The 14,659-nt window shown below is 43.0% G+C and overlaps 1 protein-coding gene across 8 annotated transcripts in view; it reads right to left on the reverse strand.

Annotated features, from left to right (window-relative positions):
• Positions 1 to 8,862: 8,862 nt before the first annotated feature.
• Positions 8,863 to 14,659, reverse strand: part of Myb (MYB proto-oncogene, transcription factor) — a 36,924-nt gene continuing 31,127 nt past the window's right edge. For 6 of the 8 annotated variants that reach the window (XM_021221095.2, XM_021221094.2, XM_021221091.2 and 3 more), the window contains one exon: positions 9,152 to 10,227. In XM_021221095.2, the coding sequence (XP_021076754.1) occupies positions 10,111 to 10,227 (117 nt within the window). In that variant the 3' untranslated portion in view covers positions 9,152 to 10,110. Of the gene's footprint in view, positions 10,228 to 14,659 lie in introns of all 8 variants that reach the window. The other 2 variants (XM_021221093.1, XM_021221090.1) reach the window with 1 other exon arrangement.

A 14,659-nucleotide genomic window follows, 5' to 3' on the forward strand; every position in this document is an offset into this window, starting at 1 on the left:
GGAGAAATTAAATTTGCTAACCGTATTTGTCAGGGTCGTTTGCTAATCACATCTCTGCACTGTAATGCATCCGTGTCCAGCACAGACACTTCCTCCGTAACTAATGCCCCACATCAGCTGAGCCATTTCTCCACATCCTTTAATGATATTTTAAAAGATGAACTGCTGAGGGGGTGATTGTATTGATAGAGTCTGTGATATAGCTATTCCCAGTTGTCAACTTGACTACATCTGGAATGAACTACAGTCCAGAAATGGAGGGCCCACCTGGGGTCCAGATCTTGAGGCATAGTGGCCATGAAAAACAAGACAGTACACAGCTGTATTCCCAGGAGACAGAGGCAAGCAGCTCTCTGAGTTCAAGGCCAGCCTGGGACAGAAGCAAGTTCCAAGTAAAGAACAGCTTAGGTCCAGGCATGGTGGTACACACCTTTGCTCTTGGCCATACCTTCTGCTGGAGGCCTACGTAAGGACAATAGAAGAAGAAAGAGTCCATTCCTCACCTGCTTGCACCTGCTTGCCAGCACATCTGTCGGGACCTGCTTCTCTAGAAGACCAGCTGAAACAACTAGCCTCGTGGGTCTGAGCTAGATTCTTTGGCTTCCCATTCACGGCTGTCCCGCACTGGGTTAGTTGGACTGCAACTGTATGTCAGTTTGTAAGTCAGTCTGTAAGTCAGTCCAAGAATTTCCTTTAATATATAGAGACACTCCATAAGTTTTGTGACTCTAGAGAACCCCGACTAATACAGAGTCCAAAACTGGCTGGCGTCCTTCTATCCTCTCTGCCATGTGAGTCTATTGCTTGTCAACAGGAGACGGAACCCAAAGCCCTCTCCGAGATGCTTAGCTGATCTTGTGATGCTGAACGAACTGCTCTGTCCTTCTCTTCCTGTCCCTGGGGAGCTGTGCTAACCCTCACCAAGCCCCAAACCAGAAACTGAGCAAGATACAGACACCTGAAGAAATCCAGGACTATGGGTCCACACAAGACTACTATTAGCTGTTATTTTAACAAACTGCATTGAGTCTGGAAGCTCATATCTGTAATCAAACATACTCAGGAGGATGAGGCAGGAGGATGGATATAGGTTCAAGGCCAGCCAGGGCTACATAGTGAGTTCCAGGCCAGCCTGAAGCTCTCTTTTTGAAAAGAAGAAGAAGAAGAAGAAGAAAAAAAAAAACCAACAAAAAACAATTTTTAAATACTGTTGTTACTGTAGCTCTGTTCCTATTAAGTGGCAGGTTAAATTGTAAGCCCTTCCTGCTTCTAGTGACATTAAATAGTGACCTGGGACAATATTCTCACAGAGGTTTTGCAAATGTAGTGCAATCCACCTGTATCAGAGCATGCAAATTATCTTACTATAATAGGACAACTAGAGTTTCCACCAGATTCCAAACTAGTGCACACTTAGTGAGATCTGGATAGAGAATGGGCTTCCGTATTGGACAATCACAAGAATACACCTAAAGATGAAAAAAATGAACCAACACCCAACCAACAAACCAAACTAAAATGCATGATGAGCTTCAGGGCCTTCAAGTCAGAGGGGATTTTACTGAGTCAATGTTGAACCCTTTAGATTTGTAGTCATCCAACCCTGAAACCCATGCTTTTTCCAAATTTTAATAAATGTCTACTAGTTTAGAATTTGGATCATATGTTTCATCAAATGCCTTCAAAACATTATTTCTTGTATAACATCCCTTTAATCTGGACAGCATTGAATGGCAGAATCATAATAAGCCACTTAATGAAAAAATGCATCCTATTTCCTGTCACCTGTGTGCTTAACTCACATGTGTTTCCAATCAGCTGCTCACCTTCCAGTGCTCCTATTTAGATTTCCTCTCCTCATGTTGAGAGGTTTTGTTTGTTAGCTTTTATCTTTTCGAGTTTCTCTGTGTAGCCTTGGATGTCCTGCAACCCCCTCTGTTGACCACACTGGCCTCAAACCCAGGGACCTACCTATCGCTGCCTTTAGAGTGCTGGGATCAAAGGTGTGTGCCACCATGCACCGCTCTACATTTTGAGTATTGTAAACATTCAGAAAAAAAAAATGTCAAGTCAAAGCAGACACAGGCATACTCCCTGTCTAGTTGACAATTAACACTGGACTGTAATGTCGACTCATCATCATCTACCATTCCCAACCATTCATCAGTCTGTCCTGTATCCATTTGTGCTCAGGATGCTCAGTAGCCAGGGATGAATGCACGTGAAGAATGCTGCAGTGTGAGCAAAGCTTTGCCCCTTCGCCTCATCACCAGGGTCTGCAGACAAAACCACGGAGGAGCTGAAAAGTCAAGTTCAAAGGAAGGGTGCCAATAAAAGCATCAGCTACCCTCAGTCTCGAGATGACTTAGGCAGGATGGATGCAGGCATTGCCCATCCGCACTTAGAAAGGATTGGCAAGAATGCAACTCCTGTCTGCTGGCCTAGAAAAGGTTCCTTTATTAATTAATGTTCTGACTCTGAGTCAGAGTTTGAGCCCTGCCCCCTTTTTATTAAGAAAAGAAAAGAAAAAAAAAACTTCTGGGACTTCCTTCTCAGTAGTGATAAAAATCAAATACCGCCAAGGAGAGGCACCAAGGACTTACCAGATGTAGGATGACAGAAACTAGCCCTGTGACTCTGTCAGTGGGTCAGGTGTCCAGGATAAAAGTCGAAGTGCGCTGTATAGAGATAGCAAGAGCAGGCAGTTCAAGCCAGGGAGATGGAGGAGGAGTGGACAAGACAGGAGTTTGGAAGTAGGACCCTTAAAGACTATACTTCATCAGGGCAGGAACCCAGGAAGGTAAGGACAGGGATACAGAATGGGAACCGGAAGTCAGGAAGTAAAGCAATGGCTGTGGAGAGAAACTGCTCACTGGCTTATTCATTGTGTCCGACTGAGCCCAGTTACTTATTCAACCCAGGACCACAGCTCAGGTAGGGCACTGCCCACAGTGGCCCGGCCCTCCCACATTAACCACTAATCAAAAGAGTGCACCACAGGCTTGTCTGCAGCCCAGTCTGATGGAGGCGATTTCTCGATTGAAGTTCTCTCTCCCCATATCATTCTAGCTCGTATCAAGCTGACTTAATTAACCAGCACACGAGTTCCAAACTTGTTTACAGATGAGAAAATATAGATCCAGAGATATGAGGTGCTTATCCATAGGTACTCAATAAGGTAGAGGGAATGCTAGCTTATGGACTTGCCCCGTATTTACTGGGCACCTATCCCAGACTGGGTCAGACGGCAGAGACATAAGCTGGTCCCCCAGAAGAGTTCTCACATCTAACTCGGGAGTCAGAACTCAGCACATGGTTCAGATGTGCCTGGACAGTCTTGACAGAACCCTCCTTTGTTTCATTATGAATGAACAGGAAGGAGCCGACCTTCTCTAGCGTCTCTGCTGGAACGATCCAAGGTCTTCTATTTTACAGCATTGAGTATACGGCTATGAGTGTCTGTTTCAGTGAAAGAAAAACCAGTTTACAGAGGCTTCCAGAACATTAAACGAGACATCTTAGATTTTCCTCCCTTTAATTGAAAGTAGATTCTTTTCTCATACAGAATATAGTGATGACCACTCCCCGCCCCCATTGTGTTCAGGTCCTCCGTCCCTCAGCTCCCATCTGCATCCACTCCCTTTCTGTCTCTCAGGAGAAAAGAATAGGCTTCTAAATGATAATAATAATAATAATAATAATAATAATAATAATAATAATATAACAAAATAAAATATAATAAGGTAAGAAAACCACCACACTGAGGTTGGACAAGATAAAATAACAGAAGGAAAAGAGCCCTAAGGGAAAGCACAAGAATCAGCGGCCCATTTTTAACAGACAGGAGTCCCATAAAAGTTCTAAACTGAAAGCCGTTATATACACACAGAGGACGTGGCGCAGGCGTGTATGGGTCCTGTAACGGCTGCTCAGTCTCTGTGAGCTCATATGTGCTTTGCTCATGTAAACTTAGAGGCCCTTGGTTTCCTGGTGCTCCACCTCCTCTGACTCTTACCTCATTCCTCTTCTGTGGGGGGTCCCTGAGCTCTGAGGGCAGAGATTTGATGGATGTGGAGACATCCCACTTGGAGCTGAGTGTTGTAAGGGCTCTCTGTGTGTCGTGTCTGGCTGTGGCTCTCTGTCTCATCTGCTCATCTGCTGCGGGAGGAAGCTTCTCTGATGGCTGAACAGGGCCACTGATCTTGTCAATGTCTTTTATGCTTTCTTACTGTAGGGCTCTGGTCCTTCTAGCCTCTGGTTCTTAGTCACCTAAACAGTGACAGGGGTGGGTTCCATCTGGTGGAGTAGGCCTTAAGAAATGGCACATTTTAGATTTAAAGAAATATAGTTACCAAAGTATGAGCCCCCTTTTTTTTTCCTTAGTATGTTTGAGGGTGTCCAAGAAAATAATCCTGCCTATAGTTATGAACACTATACTTGTGTGTACTTAGTATATTTGTGAGCTGTATATACTCAGCTGAACTCGGCCTTGCATTGGAAGTGTTCAATAAAAAAATAATTTTTGAAAGAAATGAGTGCTAGGTTCTAACCCGACTAGCTGGATGAATTACTCCGTCCATGGTCAGATATATTTAGTACTATTAGAAAGTGGGAAAATACTTATGTTTTTAAAGAGATCAGTCAAATGAAAACAACCCCTGACTCTGTCCTTACATATTCTCCAAACACAGTAGGTTCATCTTGGAGGGTGTTCTTGACCTAAAAATCTCGCAGCCCACACTGTGTGTTCCAATGTCTTTGGACTACTAAAGCTCTTGTTGAGTTTTGTTTATCTTTGATCTGAGACATTCTGTATGCTTTGTAACTATATACAGGATTAAATACTTCCTCCATTTGAACAGAAACCCAAAGCACGGAGGTTTAGGCAAACAAAGGAGATCAGCAAGATCATTGCAGCCTGGTTTAGAAACAAGAATTTCTCTGAACAACTGCTTTGCTTTGCTTTAATGTTGAATTCATTGATATATAGATTCCCTTTTGATGGGATGCAGACAACAGAGCCATATGATAAGAGAGACCCAAATGTACTGCAAATGAAATTATGCTTCCTGCAATTGTAAACACCAGACAAAAGACCAAATTACCAACACTGGTAACAAACTAAATCCCTAGAGTTAAGAAAATCCTATAGCTGTGGGTTATGTTTTCTAAAGTTCTGTTGTAGACCAATGGACATTTTCAATAGAAAAGGGTAAGGCTTGTGGAATGGTCAGATAGAAAGCTCAGGTTGTAAATTTGTTCACAAAACGGGATCTCAGTCCTCCTGTGTTGGAGTCACTTGGTGGCTGTCAAACATGGGTTGTAGAGTCCACACAGGACCCATTCCTAACTTAACTTCACTCGACCAGTGTTCTTAGCCTCTGTGTCCAATAAAACTCAAGATTATTGATTGGTGTTCTGGTGTGAAGGGCAGACTACAATATAACATTAGGTTGAAATTTCTTCAGGAACAAATGCTGGAAAGATTCCTTAATCAGTGAATACAAAAATCCATCAAAATATTGAAAAAGAACCAAGGATTAGACCACACAGCGATTCAGTGGGAGGTATGGCAGGGAAGGTCTGAGATAAAGTAATGGTTGGAAATGTCCCACTTCTAAAGGAGAGAAGTGTTCCGGGCAATCGCTTCTTCCTGAGTCAATTTCTACTTCATGGATTATAACACTTGAAATGATGTTTCATGAAGCACAGATCAAAGTTGAGTTTTTTTTTTTTTTTTTTTTTTTCCAAATTAGATTTTTCTAGGATTAAAATGCATGCTTCTGAAATTAGGCAGCAGGAAACATGCTATGAAAAATAAGTTAACTGGCATGGAATTTGGACTCTGATCGTCTCTCCCTACTAATCTGAGGATTAATTTTTATACTATATGAGAATAAAGAGTGTGAACAGGATTTCTATACATCAGATATAAATTAATCATTTTATTTCTCTACCTAAAAGCCTTTAATAACCCCCCCATATCACAAAGGACAGAGTCCAAACCTCGGTTCACAGCCTCCTATCTTGCCCCTCGCCTCTCACCTCTCACTGTTGGGAACCAGGTCACCTCCCTCATTGACAGTAGATGGAGTAAGCACCTAGCCAACCCTGCATCACTGCCAACATCACCACCGGCAACGGATGAGAGCGAGTGTGTGTAAGACACACTGCACTAGAAAACAAGGGAAGGTTGAAGGGAAACTGTGCTGTTGTTGGCATGTATGTTACACAAGAAGGGCTTATCTACTGTAGAATGAGTGAGAATACTAGGAAGGACTATTTCTATTTGAACATATTTAGTTTGCAAGCAGGGAACGTGAACCTCTGAAGTCTTTCATTCCTCATCACTGAGTGGTACACACAGTTCTTGTTTGCGCGGATGACCCAGCAAAGCACCTTATGCACAGGTGCTACAGAATCTTAGAGAAGACCCAGGAACGGAGTCCCTGTTTTACAACATCTTCATAATACCTATACCTTGAGAGACTCTTCGATATCCAATATAAGTAAAATGAAGTTAGGGAGATGACATCGAACTTGTGTGAAGTCACAAAGGTGGTAAAGTCTGAATTACAACCAAATTTTGTCAGACTCCAGATCAGATGAGGAAATGCAGGGGGCCCTAACCCAGGACCCTGGTGATGCAGAAGTCCCTTCGAGACCTTATTCCCTGACAACACTTGCATCTACCAGCCCTATCTGAGGGCAGAGGACAGACTGGTCCTCTTAGTATCTCTCCTGTTCCTCAGACGCCACTTTATAGTGACTTTGGAATAGCTTCTCGTTTAGGTAGTAAATACACTACATCCATGTATTTGCTACATGAGTTTGGGTCACAGAGAGTACGATCACTAAAACATGAAACAAAACAAACAACCAAAAATAAACTGGCAAGAGTTGGTATACTAGCCCATGCCTATAATTCCAATGCCTGGGAATTGGAAGTAAGAAGTTCAGGAATTCAAGGTCATTCAAAGCTACATAACAACTTCAAGGCCAGCCTGGGTTACAAGTGACCCTGTTTCAAATAACCAAACCAACCAACCAACCAACCAACCAACCAACCACCTACCCACCCAACCAAACAACCATCCACCCATCCACCCACCCACCCAATTAACCACCCACCCACCCAACCAACCAACTCACCAAACAACCATTCACCAACACACCCAGTTAACCAACCACCCACCCACCCAACCACCTACCCAGTTAACCACCCACCCACCCACCCAACCAACCAACTAACCACCTACCCACTTTATCTACCCACCCAATCAACAAAATAAATCAGGGTCTTTTGTCACGTGAAAACAGAAAACACAACAAAATGGTATCTTCTATGAAACAGGAAGTATGCTCTAGCCAGACTTTAAATCCACCTACTGAACTTGGACTTTTGAGCACCCAGAACTATAGAACAATATACTTTAAAGCATTATGTTATAAACCTATGACCACTGCCTGCCTGAAAGTCACTAGAAAAATCTGGGTAGTAAAACAGCCATTCACAGTTACCTTCCATATAACTATGATTTACATATAGGCAAGAGTTTATAGAGGGTCAAAGCCTCTATAAGAGGGATTCACATGCTCATTTCTTGCCCAGCCACTGAGCCACACCCTTAGGCTCGTCATCACTAGTCGCATTCATCATCTCTAATATTTACTTTGATTTACTGAGATAGCCAAGTGATCAGCAAGGCTCCATTTTCTGACAAAAGCTCCTCCTCCGTTATACTCCTCAACACTCAGAAAAGGTGCTTCTCCCCAAGATCATCAAGGATTATAAAACGGCTCTAAAGATTAGTCATTAGAACTAGCATATCCTTGGCTGGATGAACACCAACTATGTTATGCATATGAGAACTCAGAATTGGAGTCTGGATTTGAGTTGTGAAAAATCAATCAGTATTTGCCCAAGGGATACTGAACATTGAATAGACCACATTGGAACGCCTGTGCTTGTTACTTTTCCTCATTGTGATAAAATATAGAAGCAGCTTGAGGAAAGACAGATTCAGAGACATCAGCCCATTAGGATGGGAAAGTGGAGCAGTTTGCATCAGAGTGGCTGGGAAGCAGAAAGAGAGAAAGCCTTCACCTTACCAGGGCTCATTGCATCTCTCCGTGTCTCCTAATTTCCATGAGCATGACCCTTCAGTCATGCTCACAGCCTACCTACATGCGTTTAAATTCACGAGCGTCTGTGTGCATGGTGGAGGCGGGGCATATGCATGCCACACCTCATCTATGGAGAACAACCTTGGCTGTCAGTTCTCCCCTCCCACCTTGTCTTGAGACAGCATCTCTTAGCTGTTCTGCCATTTCCCGTGTGGGTTTGCTGGGTGCATGCCAGCATCCGAGAATCCCCATCTTCATCTCCCATTTTTGCCACAGGAATACTGGGACTATAGACGTGGATGCCTTGTCTGGTAGGACTATAGACGTGGACGCCTTGTCTGGTGGGACTATAGACGTGGATGCCTTGTCTGGCTTTGTGGGGCTTCTGGAGATGGGGACTCAGGTTTATATTCTTGGCAGAAGAACATTCCAGGCTGAGCCATCTCCCTAACTCAGATACCAGCACTTACTTCTAGAGGGCATTTTTTTTCAGTTGAAGAGCTTCTGCTCTTGTTTGTCACAGGCTGGAAGAGTCTGCTGACTGACATTGTGACGGTTCTGTGGAGTCACCTTGGTTTGTCTTTTCGTTCCCTGCAGTGATGATGACTCTCCATGTAAAAAATTAGATGGCAAGCACATTTTTTTTTTGAAAGAAAAGATTATTTTGAGTTTGCCTCATCTCCTCGAATATGCAACCATCACCCCAAAATCACAGAATCGAGAGACATCGGGAAATATGTAAAATAAGAAGATAGCTTTATTTTGCTACAAGGCAGTAGGTACACTGTCATTTCACAAGTTCAAGGCCAGCATTCTTGCAAACGTTCTCAAGGCAGAAACTGGCTGTTGCCTTCCAAATTTGTCTTCCCGAAGTCCAGGAACCACGAGGCAGTTCTGTCTCTACAGACTTAGAACTTTACAGGGAAAGACGCTCTTCCAAGTCAGAAAATGCCCAAACGGATGAACATTCAGGCTGAACTCAAAACAAAACATATGACATAAACAACACAAATCTCCCAAAAAAAAAGAAAAAGAAGTGCAATGCTTTTAGAAACCGACAACAACAACAAAAAATTCCTAAAAAACAAAAAGTGTACAACAAATGCAAAATTCTCCCAAATAAGTTTTCCAGTTACAAAAGGAAAAAGGTACATATATATAAAAAATAAAGAAGTCTGGAACACTAGTGCATAGTCCGTTATCTAACACCAAGTCTCCTTCTCGTTTGTCCATCTAAGCTCTATTGCCCCCACACTAGCTAGCAGCACGACTACAGGCTAAAACCATAGCAGCGAACACATTTCTCCATTTGGCATGTACAAAATTAAATTACTGAATAAAAATATAATTTTTTAATAAAACTATTTCATACAGTAATAACTTTTCAAGCAAGCTGACAACAAAAATTCTCCTCATGAAATGGTTTAGTACAATAAAGATATTTCCAAAATTATTAACCACAAATGAGTTCTTATAGGTTGCATTAAGTATTACTTGGGATTTAGCTAACATTCATAATAATGCTTCTCCTGGTTTTTAAAAATATCTCTGTGTATGTTTAGTGACTGAGATACATGGAATACTGGGATATTTCTTTGTGTAAATTTTTTTTTAAAAATTCACCACAGTCAAAAATACTGATCTGCTGTATCCTCTAAAATACAAATAAATCATTTTATTTTTTAAAAAAAATCTGATTATGATATTAACAAATGGTCACAATTCATTACCTAATAATTTAGGTAAGACTGTTATTCATTATAATTATTATTATTTTTTTAAAAAATCCTTTTTAGTTGGGTGAAATCCAGTGAGATCTCAAGCAACTAAAATGCACTTGGTGCTGCTCTCAACTGTTGTACCACAACAAAAATAGGCTCTTCTCTCAGCCATGGGGAGCTAGCTCCACGCTGAGGAACGATGCAATGCGTCCAAAGTCAACTTTAAGTGTTCTGAAAACCATAATGCTTTTCTGGAAATGTCTCACATGACCAGAGTTCGAGCTGAGAACGCGTTCACGTATTTCCGAGCCTGACCGGAGGCTGTCATCTGGTCCTCCGTCTTCCCACAGGATGCTGGTTCCCAGGCACCACTGCATGGCTAATGAGGGAGGAGAGGAGGAGAAAGAGACATTAGGGTCAGGCCAGGAGGTGCGGGCTTCCCCACCCCAGCAGGGCAGCCAGGCTGGAAGCCATCCATGCTAGCAAGCCTTTGTCCCTCAGAATGGAGTACATTTTCATAAGATGTAACTTCTTGTTCTTGGAATGCCTTCTGCCTCGTAGGCAGTTTTACAAGGTTGGAGTCAGAATTGGGGCATCGCTGTACAGATATCGAAGGCAGGTTCTTAGCTTTTACTCATCCCACGGACTTGAGGAGCTCTTGAGCCAAGAGGTTTAATTTCGGTAATCTACCACTACCTGATAAAACCCACACAATTCATACAAATATCTAAAATACATGCATCTATTTGCATACGTGTACATTTCAAAGTTAACTTTTATTCGTATGTATACAGCTTCCTTTTGAGGCATTGAAGGTTAAACCCAGGGCCTCACACACTTGCTAGGCAAATGCTCTACCATTAAACGCCAACCCAAACTCATAGATTAGCATAACCTTTTCCTTTCCTTTTAGACAGAGCCTTATGTATCTCAGACCGATCTTGAACTCACTGTATAGTTGAGCTGACCTTGAACATCTAATGTCCTGCCTCAACTTCCCAAGTGCTGGGTCAAGGTTTAATGTATAGCAGAGAAGTAGTCTACAGACTGAGCTACGGCTCCAGCCCCACTTTAGCATAGTTTTTAGGGATACATTGGAAGTCACAAGATAAAAGTAATGAAGAGCAACATACAGACACCCAGGACAGTACTGGGTCTTCTGCATACACAGTCACACGTACATAGTGCAGACACACCACGAGGAAAGGCTCAGACAAACTGTAGCTGGACAAGTCAAATGAAGGGGCGCGGTTTAGCGAGAACTTGCCCAAGTGAAGCCATGGTGTACATGCAATGGCTTGAGCGCTGTTCTGCCTGCTGTATCTCCTGGTTCCTGCTGTTTCTCCATGTCTACTCAAACTGGAATATGCACAGTTTATGTCCCACTTAATTCTCAGGATGAATTACAGCGTTCACAGCACAAATACAACAGTGATTCTAAAGTAATGAAGTAGGACTAGAGAGATGGCTCAGTGGTTAAGAGCGCTGATTGGCTGCTCTTCCAGAGGACCCAGGTTCAATTCCCAGCACCCACATGGCAACTCAAAATTGTCTGTAACCCCAGTTCCAGGAGATCCAGCCCCTTCATGCAGAAAATACATGTAGGCCAAACACCAGTGCACATAAAGTAGATAAATAAATCATTTTTTAAAGAACAAAAAAAGCAAGAACACTAGGTGAATGTGGAGACAATACAAAGTTGGCGAGCCATTTGTACACAAACTATGTATTGAAGGGGACAGTGTCTAGACAGAGGTGAATTGCCACCCGGACTCTGAGCTCCCCAGGAGTCACTTCGGGGAGGAAGACAAACATAAGCCCCCAAATCAAAATGAAGCCACAGTTTAGCAAAAACACTACTTCTAGTGTTGACATCTGACAGGAACATCCAGGCACAGTGAACCACGGCAACCCCTCACTTAAGGGTCAGAGGTAGGAACCTCAAGACTCTGGTCTCAGCTACATAGTGAATTGAAGACCAGCATGGGCTACATAGCCATGCTTTGTCTCCAACATCGCAGCTTTTGCTCTCCAGAACCTCAAGCGTCTTTTGAGAGATAAAACACACTTGTGCTTTTATACCCTGTAAAAAAAAAAACAAAAAACAAAAAACAAAAAACAAAAAACAAAAAACAACTGTGTGGCGGTTTGCAGTGTCACATGCAAGCAAACAGGACACAGGACGCTGAGAACGCTGTTTAAGAACGGCCGGAGGGAAAGGATAGTCGGGGTGGGGAGCTGCGTTTTGGATGGTGTTGGTGAGAAAGACTACGGAGAAACAAAGGATGTAGTGGTTGCAGGGCATCATGGAACGGCCCTTATACTGCACCGCCGTGATCCTGTCACACTTAACTCTCACACAGAATCCCCATGGCATGGCCACCCCTGTAGGACCCCACCTAGGTGGCACAGCAGGAAGTTAACAGGGAAGACAGCACAGGAGCAACACACTCAAGATTACATCACTAAGGAACGAGGGAACAGTGATCTGAATGAGGTGGGATTGGGCAGCCCACACCTCTAAGACCTCTCATCAGGAACGTAGCAGGGAAGTTAATAGGAAATCCAGGGGTTCAATCACTAGGACCTTCCAGGGCAGACAGAACCATGGGGGTGTGGAGTGAGAAGAGGCATGTCTGTTGGTGAGTAGCTATGACAACCTTGAATGAACACTGCTGGAGCCGGTGCTGAGGTCTCCCCCACACCCTCCTCAGTGACTACACTAAAGTTCCAGTGATTTTCAGTTTGCAGCGCCGCTGTGTTCTGACTTCCCCAAGTCACAGAGCCTCTTAGCTCGCCCGGCTACCTCGAGATCACAGTCACAACTGCACAAGGGTGCTCGAAACCTTCAGGTGCAAATTGTCATAAACCATAGCCACTGGATCGTCCTACAGAATTTCAAAGGACAGCATGTAACAGACATGCTACAACCAAGATGGCAGCCATCCCAGGTGGACTTCTAACACAACGTCACATTTGATATTTTCCTAAACAATAAGCTAAGTTACAACATCCTTTGAAATGGTTCTAAACCAGCAGCTCTCAACCTGTGGATTGCAACGCCTTTGGTATGTGTGTGTGTGTGTGGGGGGGGGGGGGGGCTGAAGGGGTCACTTAAGGCCGTGGGAAAACAGATTCATACTTTACGATTCAAAACAGTAGTAGTATTAAATGGTCACCGATTAGAAAGGAACTGCTGTAAAATGAGTATTTCCCTGGATCCAAATGCACAGAACGAACACACATGTCTCTGAACAGTGTTTCAGTCCACCCAGCGCCTCGGCTTTAGTGTGACTGACTGCTGACCTGCTGGACTTAAGGTTTTTCCAGGGCAGCACAGAAATACAAACAGACACACTGTATCACCTAAACAAATACAATTTAATTGTTCGGTCTTCAATTACTGAGTTAGTGCTTGTAAATCCTTGTAGCAAAATATAATATATAATAATGAGCAGTTAAGAGACAACAAATCAATACAGTGTATCCTCTACAGAGAAGCATATGCAGTGCTTAGAAACACTAAGTGAGGTCTACTGCATAACTTAGCCTGATGATACTATGCATGTAGATTTAAAATTACACACCCACATATATATACACACATACATATGTATATACACACATATATGTATGTATATATGCATTATATATATATATATATATATATATATATATATATATATAACCAAAAACATGTATCTTCAAAAAATGGAGGAGGAAGAATGAAGAAAAAAACATATAGAAACAGAAAAAAAAGGATTATTTCTATTTTTCTCTAAGAACTTTTCCTACTAAAAAAAGAAATTTTCTACTTGACTTGATTTAATACAGAATAAAATTCCTGTATGCAAATTTAAGTTTCTGAAGATTCCACAACAATATAAGTTATGCTTGCTCCTGCTGATGGCCACACGCCGATCCGCCCTTTGCAGAATGGCATGTTAGGTGACGCTTAACTGTCTGCGCCTGGTCAGAGGATCATATCAACTTATCAATTTGAAAATGGTTGTGATTTTGACAAATCTCCAGGGTGATCATCCCTGGGTTCACACTTTGTCCTTCCTCCAGGACTAGACATTTAAGATGGAATCAATACATAAAGAATGTACTGTATAGTTTTCATGAGTACTTTGTGGGGACTTCTCAAATAATCAGGCTCTCCCACAAAAGAGAATGTCTAAAGATCAAATCCAAAATAATGAAAATACCCAGACTCCCCAGCACACGTCGGAAAGCCTCAGAACCTAGAGTTGGGTCAGGAGAGGTCAGAACACCTGGTTCTTGGTGTGCACACGACAGTGTGCAGTAAGCCACGGTGTGTGGGATCACTGTTGGCAGAAAGGCAGCTCGCATGAGCTAAGCAGCTCTGTGAGCTAGGAGAGCACACAGTAGGTACATCACAGAGAATGTAATAAACTGAACAGAACACATACCAATGGCGAGAAAGGAGAGCAAGGTCAGGTAGGCGGGTACTATGGTTCAAAGGAAGAACTGTTGGAGGGGGGGAGGGGGGGACAGCCCGGGGAGTAACCTGACTGGATTTCCAGAAACTGTGTTTTTTTAAAAGGGGGGTGGGATTGGCATGGCAGTGTGCACTTGGAATCCTAGCACTAAGAAGGCAGGACAGTTGGGTCCCTAGGGCTCACTAGTAGGGCAGCCTAGCCCACTTAAGTAGCTGATGAGTTCCAGGGAGTGTCTCAAAAGAGATGGTAGGGTGGGGTGGACAGAATCGGAGGAACAATATCCAAGGTTGTCCTCTGTCTGCAACAACTTGTGTGCTTTTCCCAAACACACACACGGGGGGGGGG

This window comes from Mus pahari, chromosome 21 (genome assembly GCF_900095145.1).
Source record: "Mus pahari chromosome 21, PAHARI_EIJ_v1.1, whole genome shotgun sequence".
Lineage (NCBI taxonomy): Eukaryota > Metazoa > Chordata > Mammalia > Rodentia > Muridae > Mus > Mus pahari.